The sequence below is a fragment of the Rattus norvegicus genome, chromosome 15, assembly GCF_036323735.1.
Source record: "Rattus norvegicus strain BN/NHsdMcwi chromosome 15, GRCr8, whole genome shotgun sequence".
Classification (NCBI taxonomy): Eukaryota; Metazoa; Chordata; class Mammalia; order Rodentia; family Muridae; genus Rattus; species Rattus norvegicus.
This window is the reverse complement of record NC_086033.1, coordinates 9671389-9691840: the sequence shown is the minus strand read 5'-3', so window position 1 is coordinate 9691840 and position 20452 is coordinate 9671389. Positions and strand designations below refer to the sequence as shown.

Sequence of the window (20452 nt, the reverse complement as noted above, 5' to 3'; positions counted from 1 at the left end):
GATAGGAATGGGAGTTCATGTTGACGTCCCCATTTCTGAGTTGGGACCCACCTAGCTTGAACTTGTGCAGGCCCTGCCTGCTGCTATGGTCTCTGGAGTTCATATGCATTGCCATCCTATTGCGTCTGGAACACACGGTTTTCTTGGTGTCATCCATCCCTTCTGGTTCTTATAACCTGTCTCCTCTTTAGCAGGGTTCTCGAGCCCTGAGGAGATGGTTTAATGAAGATTCATTTTCTTGACTGATGCTTGATAAGGAAGGGCCCAGCCCGCCACGGGCAGTACTGTCCTTGGGTGAGTGGTGCCCCGAGTATAAGCAAGCAGATTGAGCAAGCCAGGAAGCAGCATCCCCACATGGCCTCTGCTTCGGTTCCTGTCTTGAGTTCCTGCTCTTCCTTTCACGATGACCTGTAAGCCGGATGGTGAAACTAGCCCTTTCCTCTCCAAGTTGCTTTTGGTCATGGTGTTTTATCACAGCCACTGAACCCTAAGATCGGGACGTTGCTCAGTGGTAGGTGCGTGCCTTGTATGTGTGAGCTTCTGGGTCTAATCCACAGATTTTAAGACGTACTGTTTGCACTCATCCCCTCAATGAGTCCCCGTAGGACAGAAGAGGAATGCTCTGTTGATTTGCAGTTTGTCTGCATGTTAAGGCTACTACCTTCTGAATGATTTAAGATCAATAAATATGTTGTCAATGACTCACTGACAATCTGCCAACATTTGATTTAGCATATCTACGAAACAACTATCTGGAGCTTGTTTGGAAAAATTTAGCAGATTTAGGGTACAAAGGAACCAACATTATAGTTTTGAGATATAATGCACATATTTGTCAGCAAGATTGTTCAGTACCTTGGGTGCAAATGACTTCCAAATTTCACTTTCAAAGCAGTTCCCAAAGCTTTCTGGGGTTGCGTTGTCTGTAGTGATTACACTGCCCTGTTGTATGGAATGCACACTTAGGATCCGCTCAGGTCTGTGGGTCTCTCTGGAGCCTCCCTAGCTTTCACACGCAAACAGCACAGGGGAGGAGTTTGACATGAAGCCTTTAGAGCTCACAGAGATGAGGGATGTTTTTATAGTCTCTTCATATCTGATTGGCATAAACCCCAAAATGGTTCTAGGCAAGCAAACACATTCAGGACAAGATTTCCTATGGGAGCTGTCTTGATCTCTGCCTCTGAAATATCATTCTTTTTCTTTAAGAAAAGATTTAATTATTTACTGTTATTTGTTTGCATGTGTGGGGAGTGTTGTATCTACACAGAGGCTGGAAGGGAGAGGGCGCTGAGTCCCTTGGGGTTAGTTATGTCAGTTGTGTGCTGCATGATGGTTAGAGGAATGGAGCCCAGGTCCTACACAGCACCCTCTTTTAAGGCCTAAGTCATCCCTGCAACCCCAACAGGCATTGTCAAATAACGTGAAGCAGAGCAGGTCGGAAATGCGGCGTGTAATAGAGTTGATGTGTTATTTAAAATATATGCCCAGTGGAGGTGACATTTTCGGAGACAGGCGAGTGGTACAAACACTGTACACACCATAGCAGTCAGGGTCCGCTGTAATCAGTCAAAACATTTGATATAACAAACTTTACAGAAGCCCAGTGTTTTCCTGCCCAAGTTTTAAGCCTCGAGTAAAAATAAACATGTGAAGCTTCTTGGCAGCTGAAAGGCCTGGTTCTTGTAGTTTGTTTTACAGTAAGGAAAGAGCTGGCCCAGTCCTGTGACTTCATCTGCATTAGGGACTGGCAAACTCACAGTCACACGCTGCTTCTGCTAGGCAAAGGTCTGTGAGAGCGGGTGAACTCTCTGTGGCTCCTTTGCTAGTCACAGAGGTGACAGAATTCAGCGTGGGCTGGGACTCAGGGACAGGTTTTAGATAAGACATGCTCAAATCATTATGAGAAAGAAGAGAAGGGAGGGGAGAGCCGGCTGCTATCCCCAGCACCCACACCAGCCCGCTCACAACTGACAGTAACTGCACCAAGGGATCCAACAACTTCTTCTGGCCCTCGTGGGCACCCACATATATGTGATATATACACACACAGATACACACATACATATAAATAAAAATAAATCCTAAAAAATACCCACAGGAACTTTGGTTTAAAAGTATCACTTCGAGGGGCTGGAGAGATATCTCAGTGGCCAAGAGCACTGGCTGTTTTTCTAGGGGACCCGGGTCCAACCCACCTGCTGGCTTACAACTAGTTCTAGGGGACTCAATATCCTCTTCTCGCCTGCACGGCCACTGCCTGGACTTGGTACACAGACACACATGCAGGTAAAACATTCATATACATAAATAAAATGGAAAAGTTACCATTTCAAGTATTAAATTAAACTCTTAACCTCTTACAACTAACAAACCCAGCATATTTGAAAATAGATATTTAAAATATTGAAGTAGGGAGAGGGGTGAGACTTCTCAGTTACCACTTAGCAGTGAAGATGTCATTTAATGGAGGGTACTGATTGGTAGGAGATCCAGTTCAGAGCCCGGACAGTACCTGCCCAGCAGTGTTAAACCCAGGACAGACTACTGCTCTCTCTGTCTTAAAGGATTGAGTCACCATGCCTACCACTGATCTGTGACTGTGGCCCACACTGCTCGTCCGTCTGTCTCTGCACACTGATGCACCCTCAGCGACTGAGCTGCTGTGCCTGCCACTGAGGGTGACCGTGACCCACACAGAGGAATTTGCTTATATAGAAATTATGGAGGAGAGGGTAGAATGAGAGAAGGCTACACAGCAAGCCCCGTGTGTGGAAACAGAACAGTGAGTATGAAATTCCCTGGGCGCAGCCCCCAGCTCAGACGGCGAGTTCGAGAGCAGGCTGTGATTACGGTCATATTGTCACTGTTGGACAAAGATGGTTCCAACAGAAAGAATGGAGGGCCAATGTGTAAAGTGACCATGAAGTCAGCAGGCAGCTGGAGGCATCCATGTGCTAATAATAATAAGCAGCTTCACTACAAAGGGCCTTAATGATCGGAGGTAAAGAGCACACAGGAAACTAACGAACTGAGAAGAGGACAGCCTCAGTGCATGTGGGGCTGCGTGGGTCACCAGGACACAAAGCAGAGGCTGGTGCAGAGGGCATCGATCCGCCACAGTGATTTATTGAGGCATTAATAATACAAGTATACATCAACTGATCCACAGTCAAAAGTGGCAGGTCCCTAAGAAATTTACAAGCACTTAAGTAAATCAAAATACATATTATTTTGTTCACTCTGACAGTCTTCTGTGTGGGGACAGAAGGCTTGTGATAGACAGGGTCTCAGTAATGCACAGTGATTCTGATTGGACCTTTTGTACAAAACCTTGTTCCCAGTAGCATGCACCCACCAATAAAGACTTCAGTACAAAAAATTAACCCTAAGCACTACATTTAAGTAGAAACCAGATATAATTCTTAACGTGTGTTCCCCCCAAAGAGCACAGAAAAGAAAAAGAAAAAAGATAGAACGAACATCAACAACAACAAAACCCAAACCACACGGTAACACGAAGCTCTGTGTGAAAAGCCTCACCAGGACAGCTCCAACAGGGTTTGTACTTAGAACAGACGCTCCCATCCACACGGCAGTGGGGGACCCCGAACCTTTCAAGTTAACAGAAACCGAAAAGGGAGTAAAAGGGAGAAAGAGAGCCGGAAAGAAGGGGAGGAGGTGGCGGCAGGAAGGAGGAGGGACAAACGACATACCATCACAAAACAGTTTAAAATTTAATAAAAACAGGAAACAGAACGGAGGTCTGGAGGGGCAGGTGGGCTATTGATGCACTTGGTGAATGTGCTTGCACACGGCTGGCACACGTAGGCCCCTAGGTGGCGTACCGCTTGGTCCACTGTCTGGCCATCCGGTCGTGCTCGGCTCTGTTGGTCATGTACTGTGTGGCAATACTGCCTACCAGAGGGTCGGCTGTAAGAGAAGAGAGCCGGGAGTCAGTAAGCACAAGCATGTCTGTCTGTCCAGGTGGACACCAGGGAGGAGTGCCCCGAATCCTGGCCCCAGCCTGAGGTCCAGAGCTGTTTGCACACCCACAGTGCAGCTCTTGCCTGGCAGATGAGTCACCCACCTGTGTGTTGCTAATACCTACTTTCTGACAAGCTTCATTTTCTCTCCCTGGCCTCATCACATACCACTCAGGCCGTTCCCCTGGTCTTATGCCTCTAGAGAGCACAAGAGGGATGCTGTGGGAGAAGGCAGCCCTGATGGGTGTGGGGTTCTCAGCACAGCAGTGGCTGTCAAACTCTGTAAGGACAGCCATAGCTAAGTGGAACATGGAAGGAAAAAGTGGCTGTTCTTTCTTCTGCTAAAACAGGAGAATGCCTCCTTCCTTCTGCAGTCCAAGCTGACACAGCTCATTATTACAGAAATATGGCTAACTGCTTAAGAAACCCACCGCAGAGATCTCCCAGGGGCTGGCAGGAGGAAGCAGCAAGAGAAAGGGAGTCAAGTGCACAGGCCAAATGCAAGGGGCCAAGGAGGGCCTGGAGCCAGCCTGCTGCCCTTGGCCACAGGGAGTGTGTGTGTGTGTGTGAGAGAGAGAGAGAGTGAGAGAGGGTGTGTGCATGTGTGTGTGTGAGAGTGTGTGTGTGAGTGTGTGTGTGAGAGTGTGTGTGTGTGAGAGAGTGTGAGAGACAGTGTATGTGTGTACATGTGTGTGTGAGAGAGAGTATGAGTGTGTGTGCACGTGTGTGAGAGAGAGTGTGAGTGTGCATGTGTGTATGTGTGTGTGTGTGTGTGTGTGTGTGCGTGTGTTTGGCGGGGAGTGGGCGCCTCTGTTTATTGGGAAAATCAGTGAGAGCAATTTCTCAGCATCAGCAGCTTCCTGGAGAGCCTGTCATTCATGTAGTTTACTCTGGTTCTCTCATTTCATTCTTCCCCTGAAGTTTATTTCCTCTATATTTGGTGTTGAAAACGTGGGTTTATCTGGGCAGTTACCTGAGAAGGGATTAATGGTGGCCAGGAGAAGGGCGGCAAGAGCTGATGTTGAATCTCTACTCTGAGTAGAGCGTGTGGAGGACTGTATGGCTGAGCAAGGCAGATGCCACAGGGATATCAGGTTTCCCCCTCAGCTAAGCTCAGAGGCCCCACTAAGACCCAGCCTGAGTTACTTGTTATAATTACTCCAAGGAAGAGGCCAGTTCCAACATTCACTTCTCCCGAGCGGCCCCAACACCTCCCACTGGGCCTGTGAGCCAGGGACCAAGCCTCTAGGGGGTGTTTGAGATCAAAACCACATCAAGAAGAAAATGATTGTAATTAAATGGCAGACATGCTAAAACTAGATTTAAATTGAGGATAAGAAATAAAACTGAGTATACCTAAAAAGATTTGTTAAGGGTTAAAATGCTAAAAGAAGTGTCAAGCATAATATTTCCATTTGGGACTAATTAGGAAGAAGATGTCTGTCTGAGCTGACACCAAAAGCCCTTATCATGCCAGGCAAGGGAGAGAGCCAGGGAGCAGGGCGGGGCAGGGGGCTCCAGCCTTGGGAGTAAGGTATGTGCTCCTATGGGGGTGCCCTATTTTCTTTCTTCTGTAAAGATGTGAGAAGGTGACTTTCCACAGGAGGGCAGCGCCTGTGGCATGCTGGCAGGAGGGAAGCTGGAGCGTGGGTCCTTGCTAAGGCTGAGTCAGGAGAGCTGTGCACGTGCTGGCCTGCTTGGTGATCCAGCTGCGTCCCAGACCACTGCCGTCTTGCTTGTGTATCAAGAGGCTGCTGTCAGGCAGCCAGTGGCAGAGACTGGTGGGAGAGTTGCTGTGGGAGAGGGCGGTGTGCCTTTAAGTCTATCTGCTGGGCAGCTCTGAACTTTGTAGGAATTTGAACACAGCCATCATTAAAAGTAAAATTATATAAACATAATATTAAAAACAAATTATCATATCATACACCCCTCCACTGTATGCCTGCCTTCTGTCATCGCCACTGTCTGTGCTCATCCTTTGTGCTCACTTGCGGTGGGAAGTAAAGCCTGTCTCTGGATACCTTGTTTGAACCCTTCTATGAGGGCATGTTGGTAGCTTGAAATTGGCATATGCTACAAACTGGACCTGACTCCTTGGCTGCCAATCCTAGACTTAGCAAGTGACAAGTCACAGGCTGATCGCGCAGTGTGCTATGCGCTGAGAGGCCTTACATTTTAGGAGTCTACCCTCACCCCTGAGACATGCAGAGAGGCCCGAAACTGCATGGGACTGAAGCCTTCGCACACCCTGTTTTTACGTTTGCTCACACGGTGGCCAATGGCACCAGAGAGCGTGTCACCTCTTCTCGTGCATCCGTCCTCACTAAGGAGAATAAGGACTGTCTGAGCATAAGTCGGGCAATAGGGCACTGATCCACACTGAGGGCAGCCGCTGGATGAGGGAGGGCCAGGGAAGTATTCACAGCATACATCACTGTGAGGTTTCATCTCGCTACTGAGAAACAGCATGGAATTTAAAGGCTGTGAACTGCTAATTTCTGGAGTTTTAATGGTTTCAGAATGCAGCCAACTGCAGTAACTACAAGAGTGGAAAATAGCACCATGTGTCAGAGGGGCCTGTGTCTGAACCAGGACGGTGCTGACCCTAACAGGTAAGTCTCCCACATCCCTGGGCTTTCACTCTGACTCATCCCTTAGATGCAAACCTCATGCAGCATCCATACAGAAACTGTATTCATCTAGCAGACATAACCACAGGATGCAAGCAGACTCGAAGTGAAGGAAAAGCAGCCTGGGCTTTCTGGAAGACTTGTCCACATGGTGCACACATGAACTGCACTGCACGGTGTGTTCCTGTCTGCAGATCATGTTCTCATGTTCTTCCTAGCAGAACATGGAGTAGATTCGTGAACACACAGCTATGTCCCACCCCCAGGACCTGCTTCCACCTCGGCCAAGCATTCACCAGAGCCTTACTGGGGAAGAGGTGGCCAAGGAGCTTGGGTCAGTATCTGGTCCTGGGAGCTGGGAAGTGAGCTCGAAACTTCCTGATGTGACGTGGTCTCTGGCCCTGTCATCAGAAGGCTTGGAGGACATGTCAGGTTTGCAAAAGATGCTGGGAAGAGTAACTGTGTGTGTGTGTGTGTGTGTGTGTGTGTGTGTGTGTGTGTGAAGGGGGAGTCGGGGACATCATTTGCACACTCCTCAGCTCCCAGCCCTGGGGAGCCAGGCCCAGGAGAGGGGAAAAAGGCATCTGAGAGTCACACAGAGGGAGGAGAAAATGGTTCCAGTTGAGCATGGCTTTGGGACCTATCAGATAGACCCTGTGAGAGCTGAAAGTGACTTGAACACTGCAGGATCTGCCAGGCATTGTCCAGGGACAGAAAAGCACGAGTCAGGGAGACAGCACCGCCTGCTCCAGAGAAACCCTCTTGAGACTGCTCAGTAAACGGAGAAAACACACTAGCTACAACCACAAAAGACAGTGATGCGCCAGAGACAGCTCCGGTTCCCCTGGTAATGTGTTCACCACACACGGTAACCACATCCACACATTTGCTCCCCAGCACCTGAAACTGCAGCACGTGATCCCAGAAATCCAGAAAGATCCCTGGGACTTCTGGCCTGCCAGTGTGGCTGAAGTAGTGAGTTCCAGGCTAAGACAGAGACTGCCTTAAAGCAATCAGGTGGAGAGAGAGACTGAGGAAGACATTTGACACCAACCCCTGGCTTCTACATGTATTACACACAAAGTTGAATACATAAATAACATACACAATATATATACTTTTAAAACTTTATAGACTTCTTTAAGTCTCTGTGTTAGCACGTTAATCAGTGTGATTTGAACCATGCAGTGTGCAGTTAAGAGCAGATCTGAGGAGCTCAGCACAGATAACGCATTCACTGTAAGAGCCACTGGTAGCAGTTCTAAGCTTAGCTAATCAAAACTTCCAGTAGGGCCTCTAAAGCAGACCCACACATTACTTGACTCAAATTCTATAGCCCAAAGCTTCCGATGCAGCCAGCAGTCCAGGAAAACAAGTCGATATTGGAAGGGATACTACTTTAAAAAAACAAACAAACCAGCATCAAGGAGATAAAGTTCACCTACTCTACAGTTCTCCTGGTTAAAGGTCACGCACCAGTGGGTTTTTAGTATATTTATGGCTATGCAATCCCTACCAGTTGATTTCGTTATTTTCATCCTTTCCCACAGAAGCCCATTACTAGTCACTTGTCTTCCAGATACCCCTCTATTCTCCAGACGCCCCTCCATCCTCCAGACGCCGACTGGCTGCACAGTGGTGAGCCCAGCTTGCCTCTGGTTGCTCCCGATCCCTTCCTACTTGGCTATTTCCCAGGCCTGTTGCCCCTTCCTTATTCAGACACTCTACACAGAAAAATGCTCATGTTCTGAGCGTCATCGTAATATGACGTTACCTAAGGGACATCTGCTCCACAAGAATGTACTTCAAAGAGAACAAGAGGTCACTGGGAAACATAAAGAGAAATTAAGTAAGGGAACGATCGAGCATTGTGTGTTACTATAGACTAGACAAGCTCTAGAGTCATCAAGAAGACAAGCCTCAGGCTTGTAGGTGAGGGATTTCCAGGCTGGGGTAACTGAAAGGGGTAACTGAGTGCCATCCTATGTGTGGATGAGCTGGGATCCTGGACTGAATGGAAAGGAGAAAGCAGGTTAAGTACTAGCGGTCATGTATTTCTGTTTCTAGACAGTGGAAGCCATGTGACCAATGGCTTCATCCTCCAGGTGCCAGGACTTTCTCTTGAGTTGTGAGCTAAGGTAAACCCTGCCTTCCTCAAGCTGTATCTGTTGGTATTTTGTAACAGCAACAAGGAAAGTAACTAATACTGTGTGTGTGTGTGTGTGTGTGTGTGTGTGTGTATGTGTTAGTGGGGAGTGGCTGAGAAGTGAACCCAGGGCCTTGCACTTGCACATGATAAACAGGAGGTCTGTCACTGAGCTCAGGTAGCATGACAAAGTGTGTACTAGAAGTACAAACGGATTCTGCATTAATAAAAAAGAGCAGGCTAAGGCCCTAATTTGTGGGCAGTCGCGGTTTCACAGACTCTGAGCCTCATTTGGAATACGCTTTGGAGGCTGCATTTTGGTGTCAAAATTAGATGTGGTAACGTGAACCAAATCACACAATCCCACTTAAATTCTAAAATAGTTATTTTTATAGCAGGCTTAAGATGTTTAAGCCACTCTCTTGCCCTGAAAGCCTTACTGAGTACTTAAAATATCTCCACCTTTTTTTCTATAATTCACCACATTCGTTCCTGTTATAAATAGGAGATTATATGTTTAGCACAGTACGGGGGCAGGGGAGGAGGAGTGGCCCGCCATCCCTGTACGTACATCTGCATGAACAGTTACACCGTGTCACTGTGAGTGAGTTACCATTTGTCCAGCTTATTCCTAACACTGCCTCGACTGTTCCGAGGGGCAGCGACACACATTTTTGTTTTGCAAGGCTGAAGAATAGAGTACCTCTTGGTCTAAAGTTTGGCTACACTTCTGTCTGAGGAGCTGAGAGGAGAATTTTGGTGGCCACACTTACTATCTTATTTCATTTAGGTCTAGAAAAACAAACAAGAAGTGCAGGCTACAGGAGTGTGTGCGGCAGCCACTGCTGGGGTCAGACATCAACAGAGCGGGTGCCCCTTTAATTGTACCCAGTTGTTAGTTCTCCGTACATGGAATGCTTTTACCGACAATGCTCGCTTCATCCTTAGATGGTCACTTTGAAGTTTATTGAAGTCTTGAAAGGGTGCAGTCCAGATAAAATGAAAAGGCTCACAGTAAAAGAAATTCAGGAGAATGTGAGGACACAGTCAGCACATGCACTGAGCTTCAGCTCTGCAGGGACAAAGTGGGGAGGAGGTAGGGTCCTAAAGGAGACCAGGGCATCTGCAGAAATAGCGATTCTTTCTCTTGCAAATTAGGCTTAACAAGCACCTAGAGAGCTTTACGTGTTTACCTGACACGATAATAGCACAAAAAAAAATCAGTAAGATATTAATTATGTACACAAAGATAAGAAGAGCACTGAATACCAGGATTTGCCTTAAGATGCCTGTAACAGCCGCTGCCTAGTCGATTCATGTCCAGTGCATGAGGCAGACTTGAAAGCTCCTACCTGAGGCCAGGCAGGTATTTGTGTCTGGGTCTAATAATATTAAAGCACAGAAGAGAGGAAACGAGGGGAGGAAGGACAAAGACGCACTCCAGGTGGACAGGGCTGCTGACTCTAACCAAACGGGACCTCCTTTAACTTCCAGTGCAAGTGGATTAAGATCAGAAATAAAAATTAGCTCAGTAATTTAAGTCTACTTCTCACTTTGACTAATCTTAAGCCTCTGTAAAGTGTTACTGACATAGGAGAGAGAGCCCCAGGGTGATCTAGTGTGTGTGGACTAGGACAGGGAAGAGGGCAGGGCAGGGGAGCAGGATGTTTCCAGACTTCCTACTCCATGATTCTGAGATTCTTTGCCCCTGGGAGTAAGACTAACTGCTTAATCAAACCCACTTAGAATTCTTAAAAGGCTCATGGTTATACTAACAAGCAATCCTCAATTTACAATGAAGTTGTAAGCTAAAATTAAGATGAATAATTAAATCTCCCGGGAAAACACAAGTATAAAACTGTAGTGCTTTAGTGCTGTTAGCTGGTGATTTTAGTTGTCAGAACGAGGGTTAACAATGTTCACCCCATATGCACAGCAAACATGCTCGTGTGAAGACATTAATTTCCTGTGCCTTACTTTGCTGACCTCACTGCAGTTTTTTTTTAGTTTTTGGTGTCTGCGGTACACATGCATGTATACCTGTGGTAGGCGTGTGGAGACCAGAGGTCCATGTTGGGTGTCTAACACTTTTCCACTTAAAACTTTTTTTTTTTTTTAAATTCAGGCACTTTTTAGTATTTTCGGTAAAATTGCATAGTTTTTCCCCCATTTTAAAATTTTTTCTCTCATATGTTTCATTTTTTCCCTCCCGTTTTCTCCCGATCCACCCCCCTCCACCTCCTCTCAGAAAAGAGCAGGTCTCCCAGGGGGCACCAATCAAATATGGCATAGCAAGCTACAATGACCAGGCATGTATTCTCACATCATGGCTGGACAAGGCAACCCAGTAGGAGTAAAATGTCCTACGGTGGGCAAAGGTCAAAGACAGCCCCTGTTCCCACTATTAGAAACCCCACAAGAACACCGAGCTACACAACCATAACATGTCTGCAGAGGCCCCTTGATCTCCGTGAGCCCGCAGGAGTCCCAGTCAGTCCTGTGGTCGCGCTCCTCTGGTCTCCTTGACCCTTCTGGTTCCTCCAATCCTTCCTAACCCTCCTCCGCAGAACTCCCTGAGCTCTGCCTAAGATCTGGCCGTGTGACTGCGTCTGTTCCATCAGTTGCGGGATAAAGCCTCTCTAGTCTCTCTGATGAGGATTTTCCTAGGCTCTGGGACCGACACATCGTGCAGGCACGAAAAGCTGCAGGTCAGAGATTCTGTGGCTGGTTCAGGCTCCTTGTCCCCATTACTAGGTCTTCATCAGTGTCAACCTAGTGGAGTCCACGGGGGTTTCTATCGCACTAGGCCCCCCACTCCAATCCTCTCTCCCAGTCCTCTCTCCATCCTGCATCCCTGATCCCTCCTGTTGCCTTCTCCATCTGCCCCAGTCCACCCTCAGCATCTTCTCTAGTTCCCATTCCCAGGGAGAACCTCACATCTCCTCATAAGCCTTTCTTGCTACTCATCCTTTCTGGACCTGTGGATTGCAGCCAGCATGGCTAGCCTTTATTTTACAGCTAATACCCACTTATCAGAGAGTACACATCATGTCTGTCTTTCTGGATCTGGGTTACTTCACTCAGGATGATTTTTTTTTTCTAGTTCCACCCATTGGCCAGCAAATTTCATGACGTTATATATATATATTTTTTTTTTGGTTCTTTTTTTTCGGAGCTGGGGACCGAACCCAGGGCCTTGCGCTTCATGGGTAAGCGCTCTACCACTGAGCTAAATCCCCAGCCCCATGACGTTATATTTTTAACAGCCTAGTAGTACTCCATTGTGCCAATGTACCACTTTATTTTTACTTTTTTAAAATCCATTCTTCAGTTGAGGGGCACCTGGGTTTGTTTCCAGTGTCTGACTTTCACCAACAAAGCAGCTATGCACTCAGCCAAGCAACCGTCTTTGCAGCAGGAGAGCGTCCTCGGGAGGCAGATCAATTCCTGATTTTCTGAGAAATTGCCATGTTGATTTTCAAAGTGGCTTTGTGAGTCTGCATTCCCATGAGCAGTAGAGGAGTAACTCTCTTACTCGCCAACCTCACTGGCGTGTGCTATGACTTAAGGTTTTGGTCTTGGCCATTTGGACAGGTATAACATAGAATCATTTCTGTACACTGTAAATGGCCCAAATACCCTAAAATTGCCTGCACATTAGTTGATCCTGAAAGGTTACGGTTCCAAGGCATTGTCTTGGTTAATGAAGACTTTTTTTTATTGGATATTTTAATTTACATTTCAAATGTTATTCCCTTTCCTGGTTTCCCATCCATAAAGCCTCTATCCTATCTCCCCTCCCACTAATTCTATAAGGGTGTTCCCCCTCCCCATCTCACCCCCACTCCCTGCCCTGACATTCCCCTTTACTGGGGAGGGGGTCCAGCCTTGGCAGGAGCAAGGATTTCTCCTCCCATTGGTGCCCAACAAGGCCATCATCTGCTACACATGCAGCTGGTGACAGGGGTCTGTCCACGTGTACTCTTTGGGTAGTGGGTTAGTCCCTGGGATCTCTGGTTGGTTGGCATTGTTGTTCTTATGGTGTTGCAAACCCCTTCAGCTCCTTCAGTCCTTTCTCTAACTCCTCCTGTGGGGACCTCATTCTCAGTTCAATGGTTGGCTGCTAGCATTCGCCTCTGTATTTGTCATGCTCTGGCAGAGCCTCTCAGGAGACAGCTATATCAGGCTCCTGTCAACATGCACTTCTTGGCAACAGCAATATCGTCTGAGTTTGGTGGCTCTCTATATATGGGCTGGATTCCCAGGTGGGGCGGTCTCTGGATGGCCTTTCCTTCAGTCTCTACTCTAAACTTTGTCTCTGTACCTCCTCCTATGAATATATTTCTTCCCCATTTTAAGAATGACTGAAGCATGCCCACTTTGGTCATCTTTCTTCTTGAGTTTCATGTGGTCTGTGGATTGTGTCTTGGGTAATTTGAGCGTTTGGGCTAATATCCATTTATCAGTGAGTACATACCATGGGTGTTTATTTGTGACTGGGTTACCTCAGTCAGGATACTTTCTAGTTCCATCCGTTTACCTATGAATTTCATGAAATAATTGTTCTTAATATCTGAGTAGTACTCCATTGTGTAAATGTACCACATTTTCTGTATCCATTCCTCTCTTGAAGGACATCTGGGTTCTTTCCAGCTTCTGGCTATTATAGATAAGGCTGCGATGAACATAGTGGAGCACGTGTCTCTTTTATATGTTGGGGTATCTTTTGGGTATATGCCCAAGAGAGGTATAGCTGGGTCCTCAGGTAGTTCAATGTCCAATTTTCTGAGGAACCTCCAGACTGATTTCCAGAATGGTTGTACCAGCTTGCAATCCCACCAACAATGGAGGAGTGTTCCTCTTTCTCCACATCCTCGCCAGCATTTGCTGTCACCTGAGTTCTTGATCTTAGCCATTCTGACAGGTGTGAGGTGAAATCTCAGGGTTGTTTTGATTTGCATTTCCCTTATGACTAAGGTTGTTGAACATTTCTTTACGTACTTCTTAGCCATTTAATATTCCTCAGCTGAGAATTTTTTGTTTAGCTCTGCACCCCATTTTTAATAGGGTTATTTGATTCTCTAGAGTCTAACTTCTTGAGTTCTTTGTAATTATTGGATATTAGCCTTCTATCAGATGTAGAATTGATAAAGATTTTTTCCCCCAATCTGTTGGTTGCCATTTTGTCCTAATGACAGTGTCCTTTGCCTTACAGAAGCTTTGCAGATCTATGAGGTTCCATTTGTCAAGTCTTGATCTTAGAGCATAAGCCATTGGTGTTCTGCTCAGGAAATTTTCCCCAGTGCCCATGTGTTCGAGGCTCTTCCCCACTTTCTCTTCTATTAGTTTGAGTGTATCTGGTTTTATGTGGAGGACATTGATCTACTTGGACTTAAGCATTGTATAGGGTGATAAGAATGGATCTATTTGCATTCTTCTAAATGCTGACCTCCAGCTGAACCAGCACCATTTGTTGAAAATGCTATCTTTTCTCTACTGGATGGTTTTAGTACCACTGTTAAGATCTCATGACCACAGGTGAGTGGGTTCATTTCTGGGTCTTCAATTCTATTCCATTCATCAACCCACCTGTCTCTGTACCAATACCATGCAGTTTTTATCACTATTGCTCTGTAATACAGCTTGAGGTCAGGGATGGTGATTCCTGCAGAAGTTCTTTTATTGTTGAGGATAGATAGTTTTCGCTATCCTGTTTTGTTTTGTTCTTTGCTTTTTTCATTTGAAATGACTGCAAATTGCTCTTTCTAACCCTATGAAGTATTGAGCTGGAATTTTGATGAGGGTTGCATTGAATCTGTGATTGCTTTGGGCAAGATGGCTATTTTTACAACATTAATCCTGCCAATCTATGAGCATGGGAGATCTTTCCATCTTCTGAGATCTTCTTCAATTTCTTTCTTCAGAGACTTGATACTTTGCTGAAGTTGTTTATCAGGCTTAGTAGTTCTCTGGTGGAACTTTTGGGGTCACTTAAGTATACTATCATATCATCTGCAAATAGTGATACTTTGACTTCTTCCTTTCCAATCTGGATCCCTTTGACCTTCTTTTGTTGTCTGATTGCTCTGGCTAGGACTTCAAGTACTATATTGAATAAGTAGGGAGAGAGTGGGCAGCCTTGTCTAGTCCCTGATTTTAGTGGGATTATTTCAAGTTTCTCTCCATTTAGTTTGGTGTTGGCTCCTGGTCTGCTGTATATTGCTCTTACTGTGTTTAGGTATGGGCCTTGAATTCCTGATCTTTCCAAGACTTTTTCCATGAAGGGGAGTTGAATTTTGTCAAATGGTTTCTCAGCATCTAATGAGATGATCGTGCATTTTTTTTTCTTCTTTGAGTTTGTTTACATAGTGGATTATCTTGATGGATTTCCATATATTGAATCTTTCCTGCTTCCCTGGAATGAAGCTTACTTGGTCATGATGGATGATCATTTTGATGTGTTCTTGGAGTATTTTTGCATCGATATTCATAAGAAAAAACAGTCTGAAGTTCTCTTTCTTTGTTGGGTCTTTGTGTAGTTTAGGTGTAAGTGTAATTGTAGCTTCATAGAAGGAATTGGGTAGTGTTCCTTTGTTTATATTTTCTGAAATTTTTTGGACAGTATTAGTATTAGGTCTTCTATGAAAGTCTGATAGAATTCTCCACTAAAGCCATCTGGTCCTGGGCTTTTATTGGTTGGGAGACTTTTAATAACTGCTTCTATTCCTTTAGGAGTTATAGGGTTGTTTAAATGATTTTTCTGTTCCTGATTTAACTTTGTTACCTGGTATCTGTCTAGAAAACTGTCCATTTCCTCCAGATTTTCCAGTTTTGTGGAGTATAGGCTTTTGTAGTAGGATCTGATGATTTTTTTGAATTTCCTCAGTTTTTGTTGTTATTTCTGATTTTATTAATTTGGATACTGTCTCTGTGCCCTCTGGTTAGTCTGGCTAAGGGTTAATCTATCTTATTATTTTCTCAAAGAACCAGCTCCTGTTTTTGTTTAATCTTTATATAGTTCTTTTTGTTTCTACTTGGCCAATTTTAGCCCTGAGTTTGATTATTTTCTGCTGTCTACTCCTCTTGGGTGGATTTGCTTCTTTTTGTTCTAGAGCTTTTAGGTGTGCTGTTAAGCGGCTGACATATGCTCTTTCCAGTTTCTTTTTGCAGGCACTCAGAGCTATGAGTTTTCCTCTTAGCACAGCTTTCTTTGTGTTCCATAAGTTTGGGTATGTTGTGCCTTCATTTTCATTAAATTCTAAGAAGTCTTTAATTTCTTTCTTTATTTTTCCTTTATCATTGAGTAGAGCATTGTTCAATTTCCATGTGTATGTGGGCTTTCTGTCGTTTTTGTTGTTGTTGAAGATCAGCCTTAGTCCATGGTGATCTGATAGGACGCATGGGATTATTTCAATCTTCCTGTATCTGTTGAGGCCTGTTTTATGACCGATTATATGATCAACTTTGGAAAACGTAACATGAGGTGCTGAGAAGAAGGTATATCCTCTTGTTTTAGGATGAAATAAATGTTCTATAGATAATTGTTAAATACATTCAGTTCATAACTTCTGTTAGTTTCTCTATGTCTCTGTTTAGTTTCAGTTTCCAGGATGAGTGTGGGGTGTTGATGTCTCCCACTATCATTGTGTAAGGTACGATGTGGGCTTTGAGCTTTAGGAAGGTTTCTTTTATGAATGTAGGTGCCCTTGCATGTGGAGCATAGATATTCAGGATTGAGAGTTCATCTTGGTGGACTTTTTCTTTGATGAATATGAAGTATCCTTCCATTTTTTTGGATAATGTTGAAAGTCGATTTTATTGGATATTAGAATGGTTACCACAGATTGTTTCTTGGGACCATTTGCTTGGAAAGTGGTTTTCCAGTTTTTTTACTCTGAGGTAGTATCTGTCTTTTTCACTGAGGTGTGTTTCCTGTATGCATCCAAATACTGGGTTCTGTTTATGTATCCAGTCTGTTAATCTATGTCTTTTTATTGGGGAATTGAATCCATTGATGTTAAGAGATATTAAGGAATAGTGATTGTTTTTTTCTGTTATTTTTGTTGTTAGAGGTGGAATTATGTTTGTGTGGATCTCTTCTTTTACATTAGTTGCAAGAAGATTACTTTCTTGCTTTTTCTAGGGTATAGTTTCTCTCCTTGTGTTGGAGTTTCCCATTTAACATCCTTTGTAGGGCTGGATTTGTAGAAGGACACTGATTAAATTTGGTTTTGTCATGGAATATCTTGGTTTCTCCATCTATGTTAATTGAGAGTTTTGCAGGATACAGTAACCTGGGCTGGCATTTGTGTTCTCTTAGGGTCTGTATGACATCTGCCCAGGATCTTCTGGCTTTCATAGTCTCTGGTGAGAAGTCTGGTATGATTCTGATAGGTCTGCCTTTATATGTTACTTGACCTTTTTCCCTTACTGCTTTTAATATTCTTTCTTTGTTTTGTGCGTTTGGTGTTTTGTCTATTATGTGACGGGAAGAATTTCCTTTCTGGTCCAATCTATTTTGAGTTCTGTAGGCTTCTTGAATGTTGACATCTTTTTCTTTAGGTTAGGGAAGTTTTCTTCTATAATTTTGTTGAAGATATTTACTGGCCCTTTATGTTGGGAACCTTTGCTCTCTTCTATACTTATTATCCTTATCTTTGATCTTCTCATTGTGTCCTGGATTTACTGGATGTTTGGGTTTAGGAGCTTTTTGTGTTTTACATTTTCTTTGACTATTGTGTTAATGTTTTCTATGGTATCTTCTGTCCCTGAGATTCTCTTCTATCTCTTGTATTCTGTTGGTGATGCTTGTATCTACGACTCCTGATCTCTTTCCTAGGTTTTTTATATCCAGGGGTGTCTCCCTTTGTGATTTCTTTACTGTTTCTACTTCAGTTTTTAGATCCTGGATGTTCCATTCCTTCGCCTGTTCGGTTGTGCTTTCCTGCAATTGTTTAAGGGATTTTTGTGTGTCCTCTTTAAGTGCCTTTACTTGTTTACCTGAGTTGTCCTGTATTTCTTTAAGGGACTTATTTTTGTCTTTCTTAATGTCCTCTATCATCATCATGAGATGTGATTTTAAATGCAAACCTTGCTTTTCCAGTGTGTTGGGACATCCAATATTTGCTTTGGTGGGAGAGCTGGGTTCTGATGATGCCAAGGAGTCTTGGTTTCTGTTGCTTAGTTTCCTGTGCTTGTCTCTTGCCATTTGGTTGTCTGTGGTGTTAGCTGGTCTTGCTGTCTCTGACAGTGGCTTGACCCTCCTGTTAGCCTATATGTAAGTACTTCTGGAGACCAGCTTTCTCCCAGTGGTATCTGGGTACAGAGAGCTGTGGTCAGCTTTGGGTCCAGGCAGAAACCAGAAGGGTCCTGTCCCAGACTGCCCCTGGGTCAGTGTGTCCAGGGTCTTGTTTCTGCTAGGCAGGCATTACACCAGAACTGTATCCCTAGCCATTTAGTCTGACGCATTTTGTCTTTTAGACCTATAACACATATTCTATATAAGCTCACAACAACAATACAGTAGGGGGTATACAGGCTTGTGTTTGAAATAAGCTTCTTTTGAATGCTCAGTGTAGTCAGAGGGAATTCCATGAGGAGATAGTTTGCTTATTGTGGCGCTGGAAATAGGAAAGCAGATTTTAATTAATTTTTAGTTGATAGGATCATCTTGAATATTTAAATGACCCAGAATACAAGCTTATAAGTCAAAAGCACAATATAACAATCAAATTATTATTTATTTTTTTTCAAATTATTTTTTTAATGAATGTTTTTCTACTCCTTTTCCTTATAGACAATAAAATCCATCGCACATGAGAACTGCATACTTATAAATCTAGGAAAAAGTTATTTGAAGACATTATGAAGACAACAAAATTGTCATTTTAAGCATTTCAAAGACCTGGTCATCTAATCTCCCACAGCTAGGATGGGCTTTCTGTTGAATACATTTTCTGCACTGATACTCCCTTGAGCTTTCAAAGTGTTTACTGAGGTCTACATGCACCACGTATGTAGTACATGTACCACGTATGTAGTAGTTCACCCAGTGACCTTGGAGGGCTCAGGACTACAGGCATCTACTCATAAATGGGCACATCTGTCTATGCAAGTCAGCAGCTGGTTAGTGTGAGGCAGGTCAGAACTAATTTCCCAACAGCTTCCAAGTGTAAGGCTGGCTTCCTTCACTTCATTCTTTTAACATGGTGAGTTTTAACCTTGTGTTGGGCTCATCTGTGTGACATCATGTGATATGAGGGGAATTACAAGGTTCTTGGAAAAAGCACATACAAGGGGCAAGTCACGATGCATTTCAGACAAGTCAGGCATGGATGCAGAGACTATCAGGGCAGCAGCTTAGAGTCAGGCAATAAAAACACCGTACACTGCATATCAGTAGGAGACCCTGCTCTCTGGGCTCTGGAGACTCAGAGTGCCACAGCGATGACGGCATCGGGTGCATGGCACTGCTGACTATTCTATAGATCAGGGCGCTCCATGTTCACACTCCCTGACGTGGCATGAAGGAAGTATGTGCTGACTCAGACGGCAAGGGTCTCCAGTGTCTGCACAAGTATGGAGTGCCCAGCCTGGTGCGGGATGAGGAAAGCCTGACAGAGGGAGTGAGTGGGTGGTGAGCAGGAGAGTGTGCACACTACACAAGTATGCAGAGCAAAGGAAGCTGCAGTTTTATATAAGAAACAATTAAAGCATAACGCTAACAGGCTGCACAGAGGAAGAGACGCAGTCAGACTCTTTCTCGGTTCTGTTACACGAGGTTCACACTCTTATCTGTTACACGAGGTTCACACTCTTATCTGTTACACGAGGTTCACACTCTTATCTGTTACACCAGGTACACACTCTTATCTGTTACACGAGGTTCACACTCTTATCTGTTACACGAAGTACACACTCTTATCTGTCACACGAGGTACACACTCTTATCTGTTACACCAGGTTCACACTCTTATCTGTTACACCAGGTTCACACTCTTATCTGCTCTTAAAATTTATAAAAATGAAAGTGAAAGTAAGTACGAACTACACTGGATGTTTTTTTCTTTGGTGTGAAGTAGATTTTAAATTAAATTTTTGTTACTTTATCTAGTAAAGTTACTATTTTTGAAATCACTCATTTAAAGCCATAGAACATGTAGAAGTAATTCCTGCTATATCATCACAGTTACTTAGAAAAACAAAAGTCATTCAGATGTCGATGATGTTTGAAAAATAAAGGGTGTGATTGTCCAATGCAGACCTCTGTATGAAAAACGTGCTTGTTGTAAGGCACGGCTCTGTCACTCAAGTTCAAAGGCGTAACTTCCTACTAGGTATTGGCCAATGTGTAGCTGTCACACAGTTCACTGAGTGTAAGAAACCATACAGGCCCAAGACGCCCAAGACCAAGTTCTCACATAGAGGAGATTTATTTGCCCCACAGGGACGTAGGGCAGCGGCTACGAGACAAAAACAGGAGAGAGAGGATAAGGTAGAAGGGGAAGGGAACAGGGGAGAGAGGGGAGAGGTATTTGTCCCAGAGCAGGTCAAAGGATTGCCCTTGTGCAGAAAGGAGACAATATGCCCATAGGCAAATGACAGTTTATAAAGGCCCCAGGGGAACTCTGTGATAGGATGAGGTGTTTAATTTTGATTGGTCATGTTAATTAGGCAAGCCAAAGTGTGCT

The 20452-nt window shown here is 44.4% G+C and overlaps 1 protein-coding gene across 4 annotated transcripts in view; it reads right to left on the bottom strand.

Annotated features, from left to right (window-relative positions):
- Positions 1-3109: 3109 nt before the first annotated feature.
- Ube2e2 (ubiquitin-conjugating enzyme E2E 2) overlaps positions 3110-20452 on the bottom strand; it is a 277665-nt gene continuing 260322 nt past the window's right edge. For all 4 annotated transcript variants that reach the window (NM_001399660.1, NM_001399659.1, NM_001399661.1 and 1 more), the window contains one exon: positions 3110-3933. In NM_001399660.1, coding sequence (NP_001386589.1) covers positions 3836-3933 — 98 coding nt within the window. In that variant the 3' untranslated portion in view covers positions 3110-3835. The remainder of the gene's footprint in view (positions 3934-20452) is intronic.